Here is a 27,752-nt window from a genome sequence, read left to right as displayed (position 1 = left end):
TCTTCCATCACCACGAGGATCTTCCTCGCACTGCCCTCTATAGTCACACCACTTTCCTCTCCCCACCCCATTGTGAACCCCGGGCAACCACTAATCTCTATTCCCTCTCTATAATTTCATCATTTTGAAAATGTTATATAGAATCATACAGCATATGACCTAATTCTTTATTAAAAAATTTGTTTTTTAATTTTATTGTGGTAACAGATGAACAACATAAAAATTCCCATTTTAACCACTTTCAAATATACAGTTCAGGTCTTGTGGGATTTTTTTGGCAGCAGGAACATGGGTCAGGAATATAACTATTCAGTGTACTAATTAAAGAGAAATCCATCAGCTTTGGATATTCTCTATGTAGGTAACAAAACTGGCACTGTTTGACCAGCATTCTGGTCCAAAAGGTGGGCAGTGGGCTGCTGGTGACAGAGGGGATTTTCAGGAGAGTTGTAAGGAAAGATGTTAGGGAAAAGACAGTGGAATTTACAGGTATAGACTCTGATTCATGGTATTGGGCAGTACAAAGAGAAAACTAAGATGGTCAGTAGGCCAGGCAGCAAGATCAAACGAAGATTGCTCAACTTATTCTTTCTCAGTTGAAATGCTCTTAGTTTTAATTGAAAGGATTTTGGTCCCTTGAATAAATAAATTTATACTTTAGTAGACAGAGCAATAGCAAATCGGAAGGTATGAGCCCAAGTCTTGCTCTCGAAATGTTATGACCCTCCCCGAGCCTCAGTACATGACCCAAAACTTGTGAAAAGATTTTACTTCTAATTGAAAGGAAGCACTATCAAGAAATATGAGGACAAAAGAGCATTACCTTCAGATTCTCTGAAAACAGAACATGAAAGGTATCAGAACAGGAGATAGTAAAAGGAGTGTAGGATAATATTAAGCAATTACAGTAATTAAACTAATAAATACTCTCGGGAGAAAATTATTGTTCTGTTTTGTTTTGTTTTTACAAGCTTTACTACCAATTCCAGCTGAAATGCTCATTGTTTTACTAAATCTTTCACTTCATTTCCACTTTTCAAAAATATCACCTTTTTAATATTAAATTTCAAAATTCTATAGTAGATAATTTGTAACTAATGCTCTACAACAATGCAAGGGATGATGTATGGGAATCCTGTACATTATGCATAATTGATTTGTAAGCTTACAATTTCACCAATAAAAAATTATGATAGATTTCCAAATATCTATTAAGAACACATTCACAATATAGTCATAAGATTGGCTTAGATCCGTAGTCTCTCGATACTAATCACATAGTACAGACTTGATTCACATTTCTACCAAGATTACCAAGATTACCACATTACTACTTTAGGCTATGAATTTTAACATTATCTGGCTATATTTAGATAGAATTTTTTCTTTGAAATTGTCAATCTTATGATGAATACAAAGGCAATGAAGCAAGGGCAAAAAATAATACCTTGGAGTCCTTCTTCTTATGTTCTTCTTTCGATGACCTCTCTCTTTTATCTGTATTATTTCGGTGCCTCTCATCATCAAAAGGAAAGCCTTCTTTATGTCGTTTTTCTTTATGTCTTTCTTCCCCTTCCTTGTCAGAAAAGGAATTACTCTTTTCTTTCGAAAATTTTTCCCTTTTTTCCCTTGTGCTGCTTTTTTCTCGATGTTTCTTCTCTCGATCTTTTTCTTTTGGTCTTTTGTGTCTTCTTTCGCCTTCTTCTTTATAAAGCCAATATTTAAGAGGATTGTCTTTACTGTCACCATACTGCAACTATGAAATGTGACATATTGAAAAATGCATGTGTATATAAAACCTGAGTACTTCTGGTTTTTGTATACATTATGATTTAAAAAAAGGGGGGGGAGAGGGAATTACAGAACTACATTTATTTCCTTCACTCTTTCATCATGCTATCAGGTATCTTCCTAAAAAACTTAATTTTGTGTCATCCTTCTGCAAAGGGAACAAACCAAAAAAAAGCCCTATTCACACCATTCCCCCACTGTTAGATACTGCTGGCTACCCACAGCCTACAGAATAAACAGAGAAACATGGCAGCCCAATTGCTTCCACTCTGTTATGGAAAACAACGTCCAAATTCCTTAGCACACTAAACATGGCCCTCCACAATAAGGCCCTTTCTCACCTCTGTTGCCTTAACTCTTGTCACTCTCTTCCCAGCTTGTACACATCCTAAGTTCCAACAACCCAAAAATCATCTTCTGTGAAATCTTTCCTACTTCTCCAGCAGGACAATTTCTTCTGTGGGCAACTCCAGCACAGTGCTGCTACCTCATTTCCAGTCATGTATCTCACGTATATCATTCTTACTTTATTAGTTTATATGCCTGTATCCCACGCACAGTCTAGGATTCTTAAAGGTGCAGCTCAGCTTTTAGTCATTTCCATATCCCCAGAAAAATAATGTCGATGTTCAGTAAATAATTGGTGCTAATCTTTCTAAAGAGGTATGCCACTATTAATAATTCATTTAATAAGTTATTATTACATAATATTTTTGGCTCAGACTCATAAGTTCTGGGTGCATTATCAACTGTGTCTCAACAGAACACTGAAATCCACATGCCCAAAATGAACCTACCTGTTCCTCTTCAAAAAGGAGTTTGGAGAGCAGATGTACCTGCTTCCCATGCACAAGGTCCTGGGTTCAATCCCCAGAACCTCCTAAAAAAAGAGGGTCTTCTCTGCTCACAACCAATCAGTGATAATTTGGTTTTTATCTCCCAATCAGTGCATTTTTATTTCATAGCTCCTTCCTCAACTCTTAGTTTCCTGTTTCTCCATTCCCTTCACCTCAATCAGGATTTTCTCACACCACAAGTGGATCACTGTAACAAGACTCCTATTTTCCTTTCCTCAGTCTCATCCAAATCCAACCCATCCACACACTCTTTGCTAGAATTACCTTCCTAAAAATTAAAAATTAAAAAAATTCTGCCAATCTTCCTGGTTAAACTCCTCAATTATAAAGTTAGATTACTATACCACTCACTGAAACAAATTCAATGAGAATTAGAAATGTGTTTTTAAAAAATTATAAAGACCTAAACAAAATGTACATGGCTATTAACATAGCTCTGGAGTGTGAAAGGACTCTCTAAGAATTATCTCAACAACAGAAATAATAAAAGAAATGATTTATAAACTTCATAATTTTAACTTATTTATAAAAATAAAGAAACCACAAGTAAAATTTCAAACAAACAGAAAATAGCAACATAAATGACTTGCATAAAGTTAATCTTTAAAGTACTCAGAAATCAATAAGGCAATGGAAAAGGAAGTAAAATGATATAGGTAATTAGCAAAAGGGCTATAAATCCTTTCAAGAAAATGACTGAATCCAGTTAGCAAAGATTAAAAATAATGATAATGCTCAGTTGCTGCTTAGGACATAGGAAACTATATTGATAATTTAATAATTACAGCTTTTATGTGAAGCAAATGGGATAAAGTATACATATATTTTGACTCAGAAAAGTCACTTTCCAGAAATTAATCATAAGGAAATAATTATGAATAGATGCATTAACATTCACCCTATGAATTTACTTATAATTTAAAAATTTAGAACTGTCCCACAGTAGTAGAGTTACGAAACCTATGATGCATCCATAAATTGAATATTATGCAGCCATTAATATACTAGAGAAATAGCACTTAGAAAATGTTCGTAATAAGTTTACATAATTTCTAAAATGGTAAAATCTAATTTTAAAAAATATATATGGTATATGTATTTGTAAGTGCATGTGTGCGGTAGGATATGTGTGTGGGGGCGGGGAGTAGAACAGATATCTAAAAAGTAACCTCTGGTTGGGGACTAGATATTTTTTATTTTATTCTTATTATTTATTTATATTTTCTAAAATAACCAAGTATTCCCTTTGGAATAATGGGAAAACTTGGCTGTCAGGGGTAATGAAAATTTTTCTCCAAAAGAAACCGAATCCTGTTTTACAAAATTTGCTAAAAATGTTTTTAATAAAAATTATTCAAATGTCCTTTATTTTGCAGTATTTGGAAAAATCCTTCTTTAGGTCTTTCTTTGTATACCTTTCTTTCTCGATATCTTCTCTCTCTTTCTTCATCTCCTCTATCAGAGTCTTCATCTCTTTTTTCTTTCTCTTCACTTCTTACCTTACTGACTACAAACAAAAAATATTTTTAACACCCCCATATTTGGCATATCAACAAGATCTGGTAGCATCTTGGTGCAGTCTTTTGCACACACTGCATTTATTAAGACATATTAAAATATATTTTTCAATTAAAACAAATTTTCCATCTCAAGAATGAAAAGTTCCAATATCTAGATTTAAAATGGAATCACAAGAGGAATCAAAATGGAAATCTAAGAAAGAGACATAATTATTCCCTTTTCCCAGTTTCCCACTGGGGTAACGTACCAAAGGTCTGACTAATCCCTGTAAATGGGAGGATACCCTCCCCCAAATACATAAAGCCTTTGGATTTTCTGTGGTAAAGTCTAAGTAAATAAGGTACAAAAGGGTGCAGAGCCCTACCCACTAAGAAAAGCCTGCTCAGTCTGCCAAACATTTTAGTCAACTGCTAAACTAAAGGAAATGCCTGCCCTCACCAATAGGTTGGAAAAAAAAATAGCATCTGCCTGCCACACCCTACTGGCACCCACACCACTGAGGAGAAAACAGAGGATGCCAGGAGGCTCCCTGAATAACTAAGGGAAAGCCCACATGCCAACTCACCCCACCCTACATTGGCACAGCCTGAGAACCAATCCCCATCCCATTCCTGGAGTTGGAGTGGGGGGCAACTGCTGACCCAACACCCGTCACAACTTGAGAGAAGAGCCTGCCAGGGAGAAATCGGTGTCATAAAAAACTACTGATGATGTCTACAGCACCTATTAATAAAGAAAAATCTAGGATTTTCACTTTTGAATTTACAGATTTAAAAGTCATCAGACTTAAAATGAAGAGTATCAACCTTTAAAAAGTGAGGACAAAAACTCTCAGAAGTCATGGAAACAAAGTTCATTCATTCATTCAAAAAAATATTCACTGAACATCAATCACACTTCTAGGAACTTCGGGATACAGAGGAGATCCAAACAGGAGAAAATCCCATGGAGCCTACATTGTAGTGGTGGGAGAAAGGCAGTATAAGATGCGGAAGCAGTAGGAAGGGGTGAGATTCTGGGTATATTTTGAATGTAGAGCCAACAGAATTTTCTAGTATTGGAAGTAGATTTTCTTCCAATAGAAAGATTGGAAGAGAATGAGTGGAGACAAGGGTGATTCCCAGATTTTTTTTCCCTGAATAACTGGGTAAGGCTACAGTAAAGTAGGTTTTGGAGAGAGAATATCAGAGGACATACCGAGTTTGGGATGTCGGGTAGTGGTCAGGCAAGCAGAGAGACAATCTGGTATTCAGGGTTGGAATCTAGTGGGAGCTTAAAAGTTAGAAGAGAGCAGAAAATAAATGCTATTTAATACCATGAAACTGGGTAAATCACCAAGGGAATGAAGGTAGCTTGGTGAAAGAGTTCAAGGACTCCAAGGAGTTCAAGCTATAGAGCAAGGCAACATCTTACAGACTGGGGGGAAAGCAGAGAAAATAGGAAAGGAGATTATTGTAGAGGTGTAAAAATAGTGAAGAAACAGGAGAACTTTAAAAAGGCTAACTGTATAATTAGTCTTTTCAGTACAATTCATTTCAATTCTTCATTGAAAAAAACAAGATCAGGAAAAAATGAAAAAGCAATCTGGGAGTCAAAAAGAAATAAAAACTAGGAATATCAAAATAGTAATTTTAAAAGGAGTCATTGAAAATGATGAATATGGTGTTCATAGCAGCCTTATTTGTAATATGCTAAATCTGCAAACAAATCAAATGACCATCAGCAGTAAAATGGATATATATCCTGCAGTATATTTAGACAGTGGAATACTATACAATGAAAATGAACATACTAATGCTACACTTAAAATAAATGAAGTATATAAACATAATAAAAGACACTACATGAAAAAAGAAATACATATTTTATGATTCCATTATATAAAGATTAGAAATAGGCAAAATTAACCTATAGTATTAAAAGTCAGGATAATGGTCGCCTTTGGGAAGGAAATCTAGAATAGCGTCTGGGTGCGGGGGCAAGAAGGTGCTTCTGGGGTGCAGTTAATGTTTTATTTCTTGGCCTGGATGGTAGTTACACAGTTGAGCTCACTTTGTGATCATTCAGTGAGTTTTGCACTTAGGATTTGTGTGCTTTTCTGTATTTTAGACTTCAATAAATCTCTTTATAAAAATAATGAACATATGTTAAAACCACAACAGTAACTAATAAATATTTCAAGGGAGATATTTTGAAGCTATGCAAATATCCCATTTCTCCTCAAATTTTCACCCACTAATTCTCACATTTTTAATAGATTCTACCTACAGCAGTTATTCGCTATAGTGTTCTCATGGTAATTTCCTATTTTCCTCATTCCTCACTCCAACCTGCAATTGGAATTCTTTTGTAAGAAAGAGTTGTCCCTTCTCCTTCCTTTATTTTTTTAATCATTTATTTATAGAAGTATGGTCTCATGAAATTTCATTTTATTCTTTGAGTTACATCAAATACTAATATTAGTGAAATAACTGAGTATTTTCTTGTTAGCTTGTTTCACTTTGACTATCAGAAACCTTTTCTGCTTGGCTCCTGGGTTCTTCTGACAGTTCCTTCACATGTTCTGCTATTGTTGGGTTGTTTTAACATTTCCTTAATTTATGGCATCATAAGACATTCCAGGCTCATTATGTATTTTCCCTGCCCCTGCCCTGAAATCAGCCATTTCTCCTTCAATAAAAATTATTTCATTAAAGAATGGTATTAGAAACCAAGATGTGGGCACTAAGTGTGTTCATTGGTATTGGAGTGTCACTGCTTCCAGGCCCTCAGCAGACAGAACCAAACATATACACTAACCTATGTATACACACATATATACTAACCTATCTATAGAAAATGTTTTTATTCCTGTATCTAAATTACGTCCACAAATTCTATGATATTACCATCCAAGAGATGGACCTTAATATCCCTCCTCTTGAAAGTGGGCTAGACTTAGTGACTCTTCTAATGAACAGAGCACAGGAAAGGAAAATTAGTTACCTTCACAGTGGGGAAATGTGACAGACATCTCCTAAACTAAATCACCAAGGATGACATCGCCAGTAATAAGCCAGGTTAAGATCATGTATCCTCTGCATGCTACAATGAGAAGGCACATTGTCCCTGTGGTATTTTTCTCTAAAATATATAACCTCAGTCTATTCATGAGAGAATATCAGATGAACCCAAATTAAAGGACAATCTACAAAACACTGACCAACGCTCATGCAGAAAAGACTAAGAAACCATTAGAGATTAGAAAACACTAAGAAGACAGGACAAATCAATGCAATGGTGTCCTGGATTGGATTCTGGATAAAGAAAAAGGCATTAGTGAAAAAAACTAGAGCAACCCAAATAAAGGCAGAGGAAATATCACAGACTTAATCACCTCTATTATTAAGCAAGGAAGTTTCCAAATAAATGAATAAAACATTAAACTTAAAAATGTATAATGGATAACAAATAATCCAAAAGCAAGTTAAAGAAAGAAATTGTGGAAACAGCGTATTAGAAGTCCCATGTTTTTCAGCTTAGTCTTGGCTAGAAATCATAATTAAAGTTCGTGGTAACAAACCTCAGGTAACGGTTACTAAGAAACCATGAAAGAAAACTAAAGTGCTTGGAGAAAACTAAGCATTCAGCTAGACTTTAGATATATTTTTAAAACACTAGAAAAGAATTGCTTAATGGTTATCATAAACTTAAGGTAAATCTATGCTTTGTGTCCAATCCCCATTAAGTTGAATTCTAAGGCTACTAATTAAGGCAAAGAGCTTCATGTAACATTACAAGACTTGTTTTAATAGTTACAAGGACTGTTAACATACAATATTAAAACTATAAATGTCTTAAAATATTTGGGGAAAAAAACTGTAGAAATCTGTTTACATAAAAATGAAAAGAATGTTTGCTGTATGAGGTTAACGTTACCTACTAACATTATGATAATTAAATTACACATTTCCACACCTTGAACTTACTCCCACTAAGAAAGAGGCAGAATGGCTGAGGACTCCTTCTAGTTTCGGGGAAAAATAGAACATATCTGCTAATTGGACCAGGTCACATGAAAGGCTGACAACTCTGACTGCAGTCCAGAGGAAAAGAAACCTATCCAGCTGGTCTAGGCTTCAGAGCAAGATGATCTACAACTCATCCTTTATAACCCAGGAAATCCAATTGTGTTTGAAAAATCTATAGAATAACAGCATTTTGTATAGGAACTGTGATCAGCCTGATTTTTTTTTTTAAATGATAAGAGATGCCCATAGTTTTTTGGAAGAAAAGATATGCCCTCCTCATCAGATATTCTCATTGTTAGTACCAGCCCTGACTTACATCTGGGCCTTATGGACACCTGACATGGAACATCAAGTACAACATGCGATCAGAGTTGTATTTTATAAGGAAGCAGTGGTGCATGCAGAGGACCAAATCTGAAAGAACAAGGAAACTGTAAGGGCACACATTCCCACATGTTAACTCTTAGGGTATCACTTACTGCCTCTTCTTCCATCTAATTCATCTAGGACCTAACAGGGAGCGCTCAAAGATAAGTTCAGTCAACTGAGGAGGAACTGCTCTGCTCAATAGCCAATCCCCATCCTGCAGTAGGCTGCTGCACTGTTAAATCCCCAGTGTGGTGCAGCCCTATAGGTTATGGAGATGCAGACTCCTTCCTGTGAGTAGAGCTTTGAACTTCTCTAAATTTTGTCTAAGAGGGATGGCCTGCACTGAGAAACTGTGTCAATTCATGGGCTTTGGGCAATGGTTTGGCCAGAGAGTCAAGACAGAGAAGTAAATGTGTAGCAGAAGTACGTGGAAGAATCTCTCAGAATGGGGGCAAGCCATCAGAATATTTGTGATCCATGCGAATGCTCATGAAAAGGTTCCTACTGTGGAAAGCAATCAATATATTTGAGTTTTCAAGATAAGTCTCTCTGATCTATCAGTTGGCATCCTTTCCCGGCCACTCCAGCACTCACTCAACAGGCTCTTAAGCAAAATACCCATGGAAGCAGGGATGGAAGTAATGCATGGGCACAACACAGACTCCCATTCCCCAAGCCATCCTAACCATCATTTGTGCTAAACATCCAATATGCAAGAGCAGTAACCAAGCCTAAGTCCCTAATACGGAACCTCAACTTGGAAGGGGACAAGTAAGCACGGGTTTGACTTTACTCTTGCTAGCCCAGACTTCCTTAGTTTCTATTCATTTTCTTAGCCAGGTCCTCCAAGCTTCCAGGGGATTTCTAAGAGTTACTACCTATCCTTCTAATAAATTCATTTTTTACTTAAGTTAGTTTTAATTTTTTATAATACACGTGTATTATTTGTATAATTAAAAAATAGTAAAGACACTTCCATTTTGGGGGGGAAAAGGTATATGCCTTTACCTTAAAATTCCTAGGAATTTAGATAAATAATATTGAAATACTGCTTGAAATAAAACTGATATTTGAAGAAATATTTTTTCAAAGAGAATAGTTTATTTACTATGTGGACTGAGACTTATTGCACTAATTTCTCAAATAATGAGAAATTTGTTACTCCCCTCATTGACTGAAAAGTTTTTAAAATATCAAAAAGATAATAACAGTGAAAAGTATACAACACACAAACGCACACATGTACAAGAGGGGTCTATAACTTCAAATCCAAAGCATTTATTAAATCTGCAAGAGAAAATAAAACCATGAATGAAAATGTCAGAAGAGTTAGGCTCATCAATAGCAAGAACTTTTTAAGAGAAATAGAATTAACAAAATGTTGTAACTAACAGCTAAGTAGTACCTTAAGAGGGAATATGGAACATATTTTTAAACTCTATCTAATACAAACTAATTCAAGCAGCAAAGATAAATTTAAGAAAATAGCTTAGATGTATCTAGTAAAGCAAAACAATATACCTGAACGAATCTTCCTTTCTACTCTTTCCAGAAGTTGCTTATCATGCACTTCATGTCCCAGGAGGTTATGATAGGCAGTGGTATGCTTAAGTTCTTCTTTCCTAGCTTTTCTGTCTTTTTCTTTTTCTCTATCTTTTCCTCTACTATGAGACTTTTCTCTATCTTGTTCGCGGTGTTTCTCTTTAAATTTTTCTCTTTCCCGATCTTTTGTGTCTTTTTTCCTTTCCCTTTGTTTTTCTCTATCTTTCTCCCCTCGAAGACTCTCTTTAGAGAAGTGAACATCTCTTTCATTTGTCCTTTCTTTATATTTTGTGACTCGATCTTGATCCTTGTATTTTTGTTCTCCGTATTCAAGTAGATCAATTTCTGAATCCTTATGCTGTTTCTTTTCTTTATGTTTCTTATCTTCTTTTGCACCATCTGATTGTGCAGCCTAAAATAAAGAGAGGAAAGGATTATTTCTTTTCCAGGAAAGCAGAATTTATGTTGGCCTTTTACTATCTGAACTTGAGAGTCATACTCATTTGAAGGATCTTAAAAAAACAGTGGATTCAACTTCTTTCCAAGTTTAGCAAGGTGAGTGGTAAAGCCTGAATTAACATTCTTAGAATTCTAAAGTATTTGTAATCTAATTTTAAAGACTTTTACCTTTTTGGCAAAATACGTTTAAAAGACTACAATGACTAGAAAGAAAAAGAAAGAGATATTGAAGCTTGGATTTAAAGTTGCTAAGACACTAAATGCCTGAGTCGGACTCAAAGAAAAGAGGTCCTAGTTATAAAACTCTCAATGGAAAATCTAGCAGCAATGATCTCAAAGCACTCAATCTCAATCCCTCTATCTTCCTTTTCCATCCTCACTCTGTCCCAATGCTGCACACCCTCAACCAAGAACCACACAAGTCCCAAGTAGCAGCTGGAACCAAGTAGCATTTCTGAACTGTGAGAGAAGCCCCATTGAGCTGGTGGGGATGTAGGGCTGTCCTGAAATCACCAGCCACCCTAAGAAACTAAACACAACCTATCCCATAATTCTGCCCTATTCCACTACAATGACTTTATCTCTCAATCAAAAACTCCTCATAAATGAATAGTGAATAATCAAAGTTGTACAGTATTGAGAATTAGTTAAAAGGTCAAAGAAAACCATAGAGGTTCCAAATGGATTCCAATTTAAATCTTCAAAATACATTACCCAAAGATGTTTTCTGAGGTCACCTGCTTTCCATGTATCATCTTTTGTTCTTCTCTGAAAAGAAAATTCTAAAATTAGAATTTTTAAGAGAGTTTAAAATAATTAATATTTGTATGCTCTGGTGAGCTGCTTTTTCACTAGGGCACTTCAGACAATGGCAATTAATTTTTGATATGCTAAATGATTACAGAATGTATTCATTCCTCTGGCTTTTTAAAAACTATTAAATATTACAAAAACAAAAGAGAAAAGTTATAATAGCAGTCTGGACAAAAGATCAAGACAAATAAACCAATTTAAACTGTATCATGTCATGTATTTTCAAAAAATGGCCATAAAAATAGCTCTCATCCCAAATGCTAGTATCACCATCTGACTCTAACACTCCTCCCATAGAGAAGTAGGGTTTATACTCCTTCCCCTTCAATGTGAATGCTTTGTACTACAGCAGAAACAATGCTTTAGGACTTCCTAGGCAATATGGCTTCCACCAGGTTTTCATTGGGTTGTTCACTCAGGAACTCGACCACCATGCTGGTGAAGAAGCAGTGCCATCATATGGAGAGGACCCGTGTACAAATTACAGCCAAGAGCCCCAGTGGAGGTCACAGCCAACATTCAGCATCAACTGCCAGATATGTGAATGAACAAGATTTCAAATAATTCTAGCTCCAGCTGTTGAGTCAACTCTCCCAAACTTCCCAGCTGAGGTCTCGGAGCAGAACTAAGCCATCCCTGTTGTTAATTTTCCAATTCCTAATCCACAGAACATATGAGCACAATGAAATAGGTGTATCACATCATGAAGTTTGAAGTGGTTTCTTGAACAGCAGTAGTAACTGGGATAGATGGATGGATGGATGGATGGATGGATGGATGGATGGATGGATGGATGGACAGACAACGCATTTAGCATCTACCATATGCTAGATGCTCAACTGAGTCAAATACATTGTCTAAACCTCATAATTCTATGACATAGGCTATCTTCATTTTACAAATGAGGAAACTGAGGCTAAAATTGACTTTAATCCCAAGTATTGTACATTGTACATAAGAGGAATTAAATAAATATCTGTGGAATGAATGAAAGAATGAATGGTCACTTACTGAAGAAGAGGCAGAGTTAGTATTCAATCCTGAGTCACCAGAGCCCAAAATGTGTCCTTTCCTCACAGATCCACCATAATTAGCCTATCTAAATACCTCTTCCACCCAGTAAGAACACCTGCATTCATTTAACAGACAGACATGGAATTCCTAACAAAGGCCAAGCTTTGTTCCAAGTGTCTGGACTACAGCAATAAACAAAACTGAAAACAAATCTCTGCCTTCCACAAATTTATATTCTGATCCTGCTGACATTTGTTGTTACCTATTGTGTAAATATTTATTTCCTTGTTTGATAACTATCTTTCTCAAGTATAGAGCATATCTCTCCAGCTACACTCTAATTGTAAGCCTCTCAAGTCTCTCTTAAGCCTCAGGCATCCAGCACTGTAAAGCACACAACAGCACTTCACGAACATTAACCATGAAAAAATACAAGTTATGAATACCCATCAAAGGACTAAATCAAGGAAGTTCATCAATTTTAGTTATCCAAATGTGTTCTAAGAATTTTAGGGGAAATGTTAAAATAAGTGGTGGCCTTAAAGTATGTCCACTAATTACCAAACATCTCTCCCTTCAAAAGCCAAGACTAATTCCCTCCCCATGAATCTGGGCCAGACTTAATGACTCACTTCTAATGAGTTCTACAGTATCTGTAGGATTTCTGAGGTTAGGTCAGAAAATGAAGAGCTACCACATGGCTTTCTTCCTCAGCTCACTCTAGGAGAAGCCACCTGCCAGGCCATGAGGACAATCAAGCAGACTTGCACATGGAGAAGAACTATGGACTCCTGTCAACAGCCAGCACCACCCTGACAGCCCTGTGAGTGAGCTAGCTTGGAAGTGGACCCTTTACCCCTGGTCAAACCTTCAGATGACTGTAGGTCCAGCTAACATATTGACTGCAACCTAATGAAAGACCCCAAATCAGAATAGCCAGCCAAGTTGCTCCCAAATTTCCTGACCCACTTAAACTGAGAGGGAGAAAATGTGTTTATTGTTGTGTGCCAGCACAGGTTAAAGGTAATTTGTTATGCAGTACAGTAAATAATACATGCTTTTAACCTCCTCCTGTCTAAACCACACTCCATTTGCAAGAGCTAATTCAAGACTCACCTTCTTCAGGGTCACCCTAAACCAACACCTCTGCTATGAACTCCTACAGTTGTAAACTGTTCTTGCATTATTTATCACTTAATTACAGCCCTCCTAATATATGTGCTTTGGTCTCCCTGATAAGAGTATAAGCTTTTTGAAGATATAATCATATCTTATTCTTCTTTGGTATTCCTGCTTCATACTGCTGCACTTACTTCTGGTACTCAACACATTTATTATGTTACAGTAAAATGATACTGCCTCACCATATCTACAAAAACACAGTTTTAACACCACCACAGTAACCTCAGCTAAGAAGAATCAATCAAAGGTAATTTCTTGTAGAGAACAATCCAATATTTATCCCATTACATTTTCTCTTTAAGAAACACTGCCTTAAAGATACAAATAAAGGAAGAGTTTGGTGTGTTTCAAATGCAAAGCAAAGGTAGCACAAATGAAAACTAAAACTTTACCATGAATAAGTCACCAAAAATCTTCCTGGTTATGTAAATATTAGGGCAAATGGGAAAAAAATTTTTCAATAGCTCATAAATATGCTAAATAGACATAAATAAAAAACAATCATTTATAATAAGCTAGTCAAAATATACTATATAAAATTTATCTTCATCTACTGCTAATGGAAAACATAACTATATATGTTTATAAATAAACATATAGAGAGAGAGATGTGTGTGTATATATACATGAGTTGATTTACCAAAATGGGGCCAGAGTAAGATAGGAATAAGATGATTAGTTGTAATGAGGATATGTATAACTTGTAGCTTCTGAATTTTATAATTTTTTTTTTCTCTTTCAAGTTAACTGCTCTTTTTAGAGGAAGAATATGGGATCTATTCTAAACAAATGGTCTAAATTTAGCCAAGAAGGAAAATGTGTGCACTGCCAGAAGAGGGGATGACGGAAGACAGCGTCAGGGAACCCAAGCCAAGAGTGGAAAGGCACGTGGGCACCAACTTGGAGGTCAAAAGTAAATATATCAGGAAAATTTATCAGATTGCAGTTCTTACAGACTGTAATTATATAACTTTTGCTGATAAAGTCAAAATTCCAGAAGGTAACACATTTCTGATAGAGATCACGAGGTTTTTCTTGTGCCTCTTTAGTTTCACCACAAAGAAAAAACCAGCTACTTCCTTATAACTAAACAGAATACTTCTTAGCCTTGGGGCATTTAAAAATCTTGGCCCTAAAGATTTTCTTTCTTTTTCTTTTCTTTTTTTTCTTTTATTCTCTTTTAAATTTTTAATGATGCACTCTAATGGTAAAATGGTCAAATAGAAGTTAATCAAGTTTTTCTCCTCCTCTTACCACTCTCATAGTCAATAATTTGTCACATATATTTACAGAAACCCTATACATCCCCATGCATAAATTTTTACATATTGCTTCAAAAAAGAAAGGCTTTTTTTCCTTTTTTTACCCCCTCAAAGCTCTCCAAAGGTCTTTTAATGACTCTATTCGTCAGCCAAAGGGGTGCTGATGCAAAACAACAGAAACTGGTTGGTTTTTATAAAGGGTATTTATTTGGGGTAGGAATTTACAGATACCAGGCCATAAAGCATAAGTTACTTCCCTCACCAAAGTCTATTTTCATGGTTTGGAGCAAGATGGCTGCCAATGTCTGCGAGGGTTCAGGCTTCCTGGGTTCCTCCCTTCCTGGGGCTTGCTTCTCTTTCCTCTGTGTGTTTACTTCCTGGGGCTGGGGCTTCAGCATCAAACTTCAACATCAAAACTCCAACATCAAAAGCCCTCAACTCTGTCCTTTGCCATGCCTTTTATCTGTGAGTCCCAACCCACCAAAGGACAGTACTCAATGCTACTGACACTTGATTAAGTAATCAAGTAAACCTCTGAATCCAATATACTCTCATATGCCCAGAGGGAAAGACCAGTTTACAAACATAATCCAATATTCCTTTTTGGAATTCATCAATAATATCAAACTGCTATAATGACCAAATAGATAACCATTTCAGCCCCCTGCCCTATGGAGCAGGAAGGCAACCCTAGACTTTTAAAGTTGACTCTCCAAGTTTGGATTTGAAAGGCAAAATTTTCCCCTGAGAGGAATAAACCCCACCTTGAAAGAAAAAGAAAATCTCAGGAAAGCTATTTGAATAGTCAAGCCATATTATCTATAAGATTTTTCTGTCCATGTACAAACAAATCTGGGGATTAATCTATGGTGTTCAACATCTGTAACTATAAGATCTCAGCCAAAGCTGTCCTAAGTATATATTACAGATTAAAAAGGAAGAAGATAAGCAGTCACACCCAGGAAGAAATTCCCAAGAGCATTTTTTCCCTCTCTCAAATACACACACACTCACATACACATACACGGTGTGATTTTATAAATCAACTAAATATTAAATTATATGGAGAATTTTTATATAAAACATCTTTGAAGAACTGCACAATAAGAATCCTAAACAATGTTTTTAATCCTTTGCATCTGCCTCTAGACTAAAAAGGATTAAATAGATTTAACTCCCCTCTCCATTAATGCAGCGCTTCAAAGGAATTCTCTTCACAACTCTTTTTTCTCATCTTGAAATCCAAGAAGCAAACTAGAACTGGAATTACCTACAGGGAGAAAGTCCTTAGGATGAGGGTAGGTAAGGTCTTCAGTCTTAAACATATAGCCCCAAACCTCCAGTGGATTATTCTAGGTGGCTATGATTGAAAGAAAAAGGCCATGTCCACACACAAGCAAGGGTAGACTAAGTTCCCATTATGTGACCAAGGATGTGGAATCCTATTGTGAAAAAGTGGCAGTGCAGAGCAGAAGCCGAAGCAGCAGCTTCCTCAATGTGGCACCCCTCTGCCCCTAAGTCCCCCACACAGGCAGGGCCTGTGGAGTAGCAGGAAACCATCCACATGGAGAGCTTCATTTCTTCTTAAAACCACACAGCCCTTTCATCCCTGGGGTTTACAGGAAGAATTTAGACAATTGACATTAATTACCCTTTATCCTACTTACTATTTTTATTCTTGAGCCAAACCCAGAGTTGGTAAGCCATATCCTCAGGTACATGGAAATTATAATTACTGTCCAAATGTCCCTAAGCAAAACCTTTAGTGCCACCTTCCATATGCTGAGAAAAGTCAGTTAGTTTCTCCACAGCAAGTGCGCCATAACAACACACCCTAATTATGCAAAAAGTGAATGTTGCTGGAGCTGCCCTGGATGGTGCTTCAGGGGCAATCACCGGACATTGTAAATCCTCACAGGGCCCACTGGATGGAATGGGGGAGAGTATGGGCCATGATGTGGACCATTGACCGTGAGGTGCAGAGGTGCCCAAAGATGTACTTACCAAATGCAATGGATGTGTCATGATGATGGGAATGAGTGTTGCTGGGGGGGGAGAGGTGGGGTGGGGGTGGTGGGGTTGAATGGGACCTCATATATATATTTTTTTAATGTAATATTATTACAAAGTCAATTAAAAAAAAAGTGAATGTTGCACAAAACAATCTCTGGAATATGTCAAGACAGATATGTAAGCAAATAACTACATGCTACTGAAGGGGCTTAAAATGCTTCAAAGTACTGTAAACCAAGTATCTAGCACAAACTGCATCTTAGCACCAAATATACTTGTTTTATGTAATTTTTAACAGCTAAATTAATTTAATCAAGAAGCTACTTACTGAGTGTCCTGAGCTGATAAAGCTCTGCACACTATCCTAAAGCAGTTTAAATTTTCTTCAGCCTTCAATGTATTCAGTATTCTGAATTATACCCAGTGTCATCATAGCTTAATAGATGTTTAATCAAATATTAAAGCTAAATATTAGTTTAACTAGTTAATTGCACAGTAACAAATTTTTACAATTATTTTGTCTTCCATGAATCGGCCTTTAAAATATGAGAAAACAGCTAACACTTCTCCCATAGGCCTTCAGGTTAACTATCCCCTTTTCCCTTAAATGTTTTATATTAGCTTTCCTACAGCTCAATACACTGGTCACCAACTTGTATCACTTTAAACTGTGGCACAAAAAATTAGGGCATGCTAAAATTACTTCCCAGAATCAGTTTGGGGCAAAGGTACATAATGGGAATCTTCTTACCAACATTTCATTTCTCCATCAGATTAAGTCAGTCAGCAAACCCTACAATTTTTTCTTTTAAAATGTTTCCAAAATTCATTATTCCTCTCTAGTTCCCCTATCACAAACCCCACCCTGGCTTTAAATTTCAAACTGCACACTGTACAAAATAGCAAATGTATTTCTAATGTATGTCTACAGTATATAAAGTTGACACTATTTATCCATGCTAATAGAATATACTATATTTGACCTAGTGGTGATGATTGTATTGATTTTCCACACCATCTTACCTCTCTATCACACCACCAAAAATTCACAAAATTACAGATGAGAAGTACAGTCACAGAACAGTTGATTCATCAACCCTAGATGGTAATAAACTAAAGTAATAAATTTTCTAAAAGATCCAACTAGTATAAGAGTGATTTATACACACCTTTAGAATTAAGATATCATCCACCTTTTCCCATCTTAATTTATTTTTAAATTATTCCTTAAACTAAAAAAATATTGTAAATCTCAAATTCAGTTACCTAAGAACAAATGATTAAAGTTGGCTTATTCAAGAAGAATAACCTGAATGTTTAAAAATAAAAAATAGATTACTTTTACCATAAAAAGACTTGGTTCAGAAATTTGAATTTTATTTAGTGAAAAGCAATGAGATATGAAAGCTAAAAACAATTTGGAAGATTAATGAGTAAAGGGATCCACTGATTTTTTTTTTTTCTGAAAAAGTCCAAATGATAAATATTTTAAGCTTTGTGAGCTACACAACGAAAAAAAAACAAAAAAAAAACTTGGCTTATTCAGGTCCTTGGCTGCTCACTTTTTTCTTCTTCTTCATTGTTGGACTATGTAATTGATGTGTCCCTGCTAAGAAAGTGGCTGGGAAGAGAACATAAATAAAGTAAACTAGGATTATAACTTTCATCCATTGAGTCCACCTGCCAAAATTATTCACTACAACTACTGATTTTTGATGGCTGCTTAATATTCCATTCAATGGATATACCATAATTCATTCATCCAGTCCTAACTAATGAACAGGTACATTGTTTCTAATACTCCATATCACAAACATTGCTACAGTGAGCATCCTTATGTCTTCAGTGTACATGTAATTATTTGAAGTTGAGAGTGTTATATGTGGGATAGCTAGATCAAAAGGTAGGGACACTTAAAATTTTTATGGCACTGAGTCTATTTTATAAAAGAGAAGGCAATCTCAGAGACGTGGAGACCTTTCTAGACTTGGCTGATGGATAAGAATGTGAGGAGTAAGACGGGAGAACCCCCACAAGTGGATCAGTGAGGATCAAGCCTTGGAAAGCCAGTGGATATACTCTAGGAACACTCAGCTTTTTTAAAAACAGAATGAAAGAGCACTATACCCTACTTAAACAGTTAATGCCACTACTTGGTATTCCATACCAAATATTTATACGGTAGAAAACTATTTTTATCTAAAGTTAATCTAAATACATAAATATACATACATATGTTTTTATATCTTTCAAGTTATGATTAATACATTCCATGATATCCTAAGCTCATGCATTGTCAATTGTTAGTATGGAACAGAAAATTTAGAAATCTCTAAAATTTTCAGGGTATAAAACTAAAAAAAGCTGATCATAAGCACTGCAAAGTGTTTTTAAAAAACTGCAAACAAGCTGATAAAGCACCTTTACAGCCTGCAAACACACCATTCATTTTTAGTTTACTAAGAATAGCTATAAAATACTAAAACTCGGTGTGAACTTTTGTACAAATAAAAGTTCACAAAACTGGCTGATGTCAATTATTTGAGCAAATACATATACTGACACAAACCTAAGGAAAATCTTAGTGCTTGATAAAAATTATAATAAACAATACCAAAAAGCCTAGCATAGTTTTATTCCAATAACTTTATTAAGCCTTTAACCTTCCCTTTACTTTATGAAATAAGTATACTAAACAATTCTATATAATACTATAATAATTTCATAATTAGATTCTAGTGACCAGTAGATTAATTTCCTAAAATGTTAAAAAAGAACTTGAAACTGAGAACCTAATACAGGTATTCATTATCTGGCAGAAAATAAACAGCCTTTAGGTCATTGCTTTTGCTGTTTTAAAATGTTTATTTATTAAGTATGTATCAAAATAAAACCCCAAGGGTAGTTAACAGAATTGCAAAATGTAATCAACTAGAGGAACTGTCTCTGCCAGATCATGGAAAAAGCACAAGAGGGGAAAAAAATCTAAGAGGCAAATACATGTCTGCTACACATATGCCTGGGATATTTATTAAATAAAGCATGTAGTGGGTGGAGAACCCTGAAGAATTTCAGTGCCTGATCTGGAATCCTGTCTCAGTGATTAAGAACAAGGGCTTGGGTCACTATATTAAGTACTACATACTACAGTATTAATTGATAGCATGTAAACATATCTTGTAAACTATATATAAAACACTTTTATGGTGCAATCATTTGTCAAATCTTTGTCTGATTCATTGTCTTCAGAGTGTTTGCATTCATCTCATACCTAGGAACATCACTGTAAAATCTGCTGAAAACTATAGGTTTGCACAAGATTTAGTTTGAAATTTTTGGAAGCTCTTATTGAACATGCTGAAACATCTCTAAATGTGAAAAAAAAATTTCAGTTCATTAAAAGCAAGCATTTCAGTATGATTCTTTACAATGGTAATCCATGTTCTAGGTTGTTGATATGTATATGTAATTTTTCTGACTCTTCCACCTCTTATAAACCTATTTTCTGTTACATTTGTTTTGGTTTTGAAGGATGGCTATTTTTTTTCTTTTTAATGTTCCTGATGAATAAAAAATGTTAATTGTTTTTTGGAAAAAAAAAAAAAAAAAGAACAAGGGCTTGGGGAACAATTCAGGAAGATACCTGATAGGCAAACAAAACTAAGGTTTTCGGGTATTGTTTAATTAATAATAGTTTTAGGAAAACTTAACTTTAATTAATCTGGGCTTTCATGTATAAATATGAAAGGACATTTGAGGGGTTTACAGGAATCCCCCTATATGTTTGATGTATCACTTATGCAATCTAAAGCTTCTTTAAAAAATAAAAAAAAATTTAAAAAATAAAAGCCATTTGAGAAAAAGCAACATAAGAGAATCAAGATAAACAGAGAAAATGATCCCGGAAGAATGAACCATAATTCATAAAAATAAAATCTTTTTTCTTAAAAAAAAATAAAGTATATAAATATTATCCTCCAAAGAGTTTTATAAAATATTGTAAGCACAAGTTAAAACATATGCTACAAAAAGGAACAATCTGAGAACCAGAAACAGTTCTTGATATTAAAATTAATTAAATTGACAAAATAAAATAAATGTGGAAAATATGAGCCTTGAGTTCAACATCTAATAGGAGACTGAATAAGAATTCCAGAAAGGGAGAATGGAGAAGACAGGAGAAAGAAATAATCCAACTACAACTGATTTTTATTATTCAAATATTCCATATTTGTGAATTCCTATACTCACTTAAATTTATTTGCAACCCCAAAAACCAATATTCATGGTGATTTCCTGGTCATTCACAGACTTGCATAGAGTAGCAAAAGTTTTTAGTTACCCAATGTGTACATTCCCTGCTGAAGTTGAACAAGGCAACACCCTGCCTTCTGGTTTCAGCTCTCATTCTATAAACAAGTGTCCTTTCCAGAGTACATTTAGAACCACATTTTTCACATTTTTGTGCTTTGTCAGTGATTTTGTAGCTTAAAATGGCTTCTGAGTGCAGAGATGAAGTGCAGTTTAGTGTTCCTAAGCACAAGAAGGCTGTGATGTACTTTACAAAGAAAATATGGACATTAGATAAGGTTCAAAATTCAGGCAAGAGTTTTAGTGCTGTTGGCCATGAATTCAAAGTTAATCAAAAGTATATACTAAATAAGGTTTCTTTAAACAGAAACATACATAAAATTAGGTTATATATTGATCAGTTGATGAAAATTATGTGATCAAGCCATCCCTATATTTCCCCTATGAGGAATGGTTCAATATTTGCTAATTCACTGTTGGTGGCTACTTTATAAAACAACTATCACAAATAATAGAAGTCAATTATAATAGAAAAAAATATCCTAGAAGTGAAGATAAAGATTTGTTTTGTAAAGGATGATCATGTGTCATAAATAATGAATGAAAAAAGACCTACAATCGACACATCATCATTTATCTTACGAACACCAACGACAAAAATCCTAAATTTTCTCATCAGTCAAACTGGATGTTAGAAGACAAAAGTATAATGACTTCACTATTCCGGAAAAATGATTTGGATTCTAAAATTCTATGCTGCACCAAACTCCCAAACAAGTGTGTGGGCATGATAAAGCTATTCCTATTTACCCTTATTGAAAATGCTATTTGATAATATATTCATAGAAAAAAGGAAGAGATTTCAAGGGAAAGAGGAAGACACTGGATCCAAGAAATGGTAGTCCAACCCAGAATAAAATGAGCAGACATTTGCAGTTGATAATACATGCAAGCCAACAAACAATTAGAACAGAAAGTCAGAACTCTAGGAATTTTCTTTTTTTAAAGCAGATTTCACTAAACAGTATAATTGATTAATAAACTAGAAGACATAAATAAGGTTTTTAAAAAAAAAAGTGTATATTCTTTTTCTCTCTTCACCAAGAAGAACACAAGAAGAACATAAAAAGTACAGGAAAATCAGAAATTAAGAAAGCTATGGTCCAAATATGGAGAAAAATAAGTTGTAGTGCAATTAACTGAAGGCAGGAGAGGTAATCTATTTGACCCTGATGCCTGGAGCACTTTTCTTTGAACAGCACCAGTTTAAGGAGACAGGATTCCATTTTCTCTCTTGGTCCAATTGCACTACTTGGTTCTGCAGTGAATATTATTTACATAGTCACAATGTTAAAGTATTTATTGGTTTTCAATTTTAAAATTTAACCTTTAAGCAAATCACATGAAACCTAAGTTAGAAGAAAACTTAAGTTACAGAATAACTTATAATATGTAAAGATAATGGTATAGAAGATGACTGAGGCCGGGAAAGTAGAGGACTAAGGGTAAGGAAAAATGGAGACTAGTATAGGCTACTAGTGTCCTAATCTTAATTAGGGAGAAACTGAGATAGTATCTAAAGTTGATATAACACTGAATACATAATAAAGAACATTATCTAGCATTATAAAGGCAGATAACACAAAAAGTCAAAAATAATAAAGGGAGGAACTTTCAGGAAGATGGAATCAGAATAGGTACAGAGGGCTCAACTCTCTCACAAAAACAACAAAGGAAGGGCAAAAAGCTGTCTGAGGAGAGTGCAGCACACCTCTCAGGAAGACAAGGGTCAGAGAGATGCAGAAGCCAAAATGAGTTACTAAACCACACAGCTGAGAAAAGCACCCATTGTCCACTCTCAAGGTAAACATGAGGCTCAGTGCAGCCAAAAGAGAAGGGAACAGATGTCTTCCTCCCTGTGCAGAAGGCAGAAAGTGGTGTCTCTTCAGTGAATTTGGCCAGCAAAGCCCACTTTGAATCTTGGTCAGACCAGAAAATGGGCATTTTGAGGTTGAAAGAGTCGCTTTCATGGAAAGATTCAACAAGTGTCATCTGCTGGCCAGCTGGAATAGTGCAAGGAGAAAAATGACTTTTAGACACCTCTTGTCCCAAACTCTTGGGGGAGGTGAGGTTCTACACCCCATTAATGAGACCCTGGCCTATGTTGATAACAACATCCAGGCAATTTTAAAGACTCAAAATAAACTGAACCAAAAATCAAAGAAAAACCACGAAACAAAACCAATATGCAAAAGAGAGAAATGAACATCCAAATAAATTCACCAACATATTCAATTGCCTAGACATCCGCAAAAAAATTACAAGCCATACTAAGAAACAGGAAGAGAGGGCCCAGTCAAAAGAACAAAACAAAAATCCTGATGAGATGCAGAATTTAAGACAAGTCTAAAATGACAATCACACAAATCTCCTAAATCAATTCAAGAAGTTGAAAAAAACATGACTAAAGAGATGAAGATATTAAGACAACACTGGGTGAACATAAAGAAAAATTCGAAAGCCTGCAAAGAAAAGTAAGAGCTTATGAGAATTAAAAACATAATGGATGAGATAAAAAATACATTAAAGGGGGAAGAAGACTTGGCTCAATGGACAGAGCACCCACCTACCACATGGGAGGTCCACAGTTCAAACCCAGGGCCTCCTGACCCATGTGGAGCTGGCCCACATACAGTGCTGATGCACACAAGGAGTGCTGTGCCATGCAGGGGTGTCCCCCGTGTAGGGGAGCCCCACATGCAAGGAGCGCACCCCATAAAGAGAGCTGCCCAGTGCAAAACAAAGTTCAGTCTGGCCAGGAGTGGTGCCGCACACATGGAGAGCTGACGCAGCAAGATGACACAACAAAAAGAGACACAGATTCTGGGTGCCGCTGACAAGAATACAAGCAGACACAGAAGAACACACAGCAAATGGACACAGAGAACCAACAACTAGGGTGGGAGGAAAGGAAAGAAAAATTTTAAAAAAAATTTTTAAATCTTAAAAAAAAAAGAGGAGCCTGAGCACTTTAAAAAAAAATACATTAAAGGCATATAACAACAGATTTGAACTGATGGAGGACATAATTAGTGAAACCAATGACAGAACATCAGAACTTGAAGACAGAGGAATAGAAAGAAAAAGGGATGGAAAAAAGGACCAGGGCCTCAGGGAATTGAATGACAATGTGAAATGCACAAACATATACATTATTGGTGTCTCAGATGGAGAAAAGAACAGAAAAGGGACAGAAAGAATATTTGAGGAAATAATGACCAAAAACTTCCCAACCCTTAAAAAAGACATAAATATCAATATCCAAAAAGGACATGCACCCTAAACAGAATATATCTGAATAAACTTAATCCTAAAAATCTACTATTCAGAATGAAAAATACCAGGGATAAAGAGAAGATTCAGATAGCAGCAAGAGAAAAGCAAAGCATCACATGCCAGGGAACCTTGATAAGACTAAGTGCCAACCCATCATCAGAAGCCATGGAGGACAGAAGAAAGTGGTATGATATATTTAAGGTATTGAAAGAGAAAAACTGTCAGCCAAGAATTCTTTATCTGGCAAAACTGTCCTTCAAAAATGAGAGTGAGTTTAAAGACTTTACAGACAAACCAAAATTAAGAGAGAATGTTACCAAAGACCAGATTTATAAGAGATACTAAGGGGAGTGTTATAGTCTAAAAGGAAAGAACAAGGGTGAAGGACTTGGAGAAGAGTATACAAATGAAGATTACTAGGAAGCATAACTTAAAGGGTAAAAAGACAGACAATAGTAAGATATGACAACAGAAAGCCAAAGTAAGTAATGGCTTTACAGTAGTAACATTGAACATTGATGGATTTTATTCTCCATCAAAGGCATAGACTGATAACAAAGAGAGAGAGAAGATACAAACAAATAAAATCAGAAATGAAAGGGGGAACATTACCAGTGACATAAGAAATAAGAAAGCTCATAAGAGGATACTATGAACACTGTATACCAACAAATAAGACAATGTAGATGAAATGGACAAATTCCTAGAAACACATCAACAAACTATACTGACCCTAGAAGAAAAAGAAGACTTCAACAAACCAATCATGCATAATGAAATTCAAACAGTCATCAAAAACCTCCCAAAGATGAAAAGCACAGGAGTGATAGCTTCAGAGGTTAATTCTACCAATAATCCAAAGATGATCTAACGTCAATCTTGCTCAAGCTCTTCGAAAAAACTGAAAAGGAAGGAACACTACAAAGTTGATTCTAGGAAGCTAACATCACCGTAATAACAGAACCAAATAAAGATACTGCAAAAAAAATTTTAAATCTTATAAAGATGCAAAAATCCTCAACAAAATATTTGCAAACTGAATCCAAAAGCACATTTAAAGAATTACATACCTCGATCAAGTGGGTTTTATCCCAGATATGTAAGCATGGTTCAACACAATAATTTTAATTAGTGTAATAAACAATAGTAATAAATAGAAGTAGAAAAATCATATGATCCTCTCAATTGACAGAGAAAAGGCACTTGGTAAAATACAACATCCTTCCTTGATAAAAACACTGCAAAAAATAGGAATAGAAGGAAACTTTCTCAACCTAATAAAGTGTGTATATGAAAAACCCACAGCTAGCATGGCACTCAGTGGTGAAAGACTGAAAGCTTTCCCTCTGAGATTAAGACAAGGATGCCAGCTGTCACCTATTAATATTATTCAATATTGTGCTAGAAGTTCTAGCTACAGCAATTAGGCAAGATAAATAAAAGTCACTCAGATAGGAAAGGACGAAATAAAACTTTAGCTATTTGCTGATTATATCTTATATCCAGAAAATCCAAAGAAATCTACAACAAAGCTACTATAACTAATAAAATAGGTCAGCAAAGTGGCAGTATACAAGATTAGTACCCAAAAATCATTAGCATTCCTATACACTACTGATGAGGAATCTGAGGAGGAAGTCAGAAAAAAAGTTCCATTCATAATAGTGACTAAAGGAATCAAATATTTAGTAATAAACTTGACCCAGGACATAAAGGACCTATATTCAGAAAACTATAAGACATTGCTAAAAGAAATCAAAGAAGACCTAAATTAATGGAAGGATATTCTGTGTTCATGGACTGGAAGACTAAATATCATTACGATGTCAATTTACCCAAACTGATTTATGGATTCAATGGAATCCCAATAAAAATTCCAACACCCTTTTTTAAAGAAATGGAAAAGTCAATTATAAAATTTATTTGAAAGGTTAAGAGGCCCTGAACAGTTAAAAATGTCTTTAAAAAGAACAGAGTTGCAGGAATCTCACTTCCTGACTTTAAATCATATTACTTAGCTACAGTGGTAAAAACAGCATGGTACTGGCATAAAGATAGACATATTGGCCAATGGAACTGAACTGAGAACTCAGAAATAGACCCTCATATCAACACTCAAGTGATTTTTCACAATGCAGTCAAGCTCACCCAGCTGGGCCAAAACAGTCTGTTCAACAAATGGTGCTTGGAGAACTATATATCCAAAACAAAAAGAAAGAATGAGGACCACTATCTCATACCTTATTAAAAAATTAACTCAAAATGGATCAAGGACCTAAGTATAAAAGCAACATAAAAGCTCACAAAACTACAATAAGATACCATTTCACACCTTATACAATGGTCATTAAAAATAAAAACCAGAACCCTACAAGTGCTGGAGAGGATGTAGAGTGTGGAGAAACAAGAATCCTCCTTCACTGTGGTGGGAATGTAGAGTGGTACAGCCTCTATGAAAGATAGTTTGGCAGTAACTCAAGAAACTGAATTTAGAACTGCCATATGATCAAGCAATCCCATTACTAGGAGTATATTCAGAAGAACTGAAAGTAAGTGTGGCAGTTTGAGATTATATATACCAAAAAGAGAAAGATTATGTTGTAAATTAATCTATTCCTCTGGGTGTGATTCCTTTTGATTGCACTGAATTCAGTTGAGGAACCATTGATTAGACTACTTGATAAGATTGCTTTAGTGCTTTCTATTGGATTACATCAGTGAGGCTACACTCAGGTTGACAGAGACCACACTGCCATATTACTTCAGCACATGACAGTTGAATTGCATAAAAAAACACCTCTCATGGTACCCTGAGTTGGACTTTTCACAGTCTTGGAATTGTGAGACTTTACCACAAATAAATATCCTTTATAAAAGCCAACACATTTCTGGTACTTTGCATAGGCAGCCCTTTGGCAAACTAAAACAGCAAGAATGCAAACACCAATGTTCATAGCAGTATTAATCACAATTGCTAAAGCATAGAGCGAACCCAAGTGTCCATCAACTGAGGAACGGCTAAATGAAATGTGATATACACATACAATGGAATACTATTCAGCTAACATTTGCACATCAATGTTTATAATAGCATTATTCACAATTGCTAAAATATGGAACCAGCGCAAGTCCCATTAATTCATGAATGGATAAACAAAATGTAATATATACATACAATGTAATACTAGTCAGGTGTAAGAAGAAATGAAATCAGGAAGCATATGACAACATGGATGAACCTTGAGGATACTATGTTGACTGAAATAAGCCAA

General features: G+C 35.3%; 1 protein-coding gene across 3 annotated transcripts in view; it reads right to left on the bottom strand.

The window, feature by feature from the left end:
• Positions 1-27,752, bottom strand: part of DYNC2I1 (dynein 2 intermediate chain 1) — a 107,198-nt gene that overhangs the window by 59,609 nt on the left and 19,837 nt on the right. For 2 of the 3 annotated variants that reach the window (XM_071215385.1, XM_058297624.2), the window contains exons 2-5: positions 11,287-11,317; positions 10,070-10,502; positions 4,064-4,155; positions 1,448-1,756 (exon numbers count right to left, since the gene is read on the bottom strand). In XM_071215385.1, the coding sequence (XP_071071486.1) occupies positions 1,448-1,756; positions 4,064-4,155; positions 10,070-10,502; positions 11,287-11,304 (852 nt within the window). In that variant the 5' untranslated portion in view covers positions 11,305-11,317. Of the gene's footprint in view, positions 1-1,447; positions 1,757-4,063; positions 4,156-10,069; positions 10,503-11,263; positions 11,318-27,752 lie in introns of all 3 variants that reach the window. The other variant, XM_004447635.4, reaches the window with a different exon arrangement.

Source organism: Dasypus novemcinctus, chromosome 5 (assembly GCF_030445035.2).
Source record: "Dasypus novemcinctus isolate mDasNov1 chromosome 5, mDasNov1.1.hap2, whole genome shotgun sequence".
Taxonomy (NCBI): domain Eukaryota; kingdom Metazoa; phylum Chordata; class Mammalia; order Cingulata; family Dasypodidae; genus Dasypus; species Dasypus novemcinctus.
The sequence above is the reverse complement of the archived record's forward strand: the minus strand, read 5'-3'. Positions and strand labels throughout refer to the sequence as shown.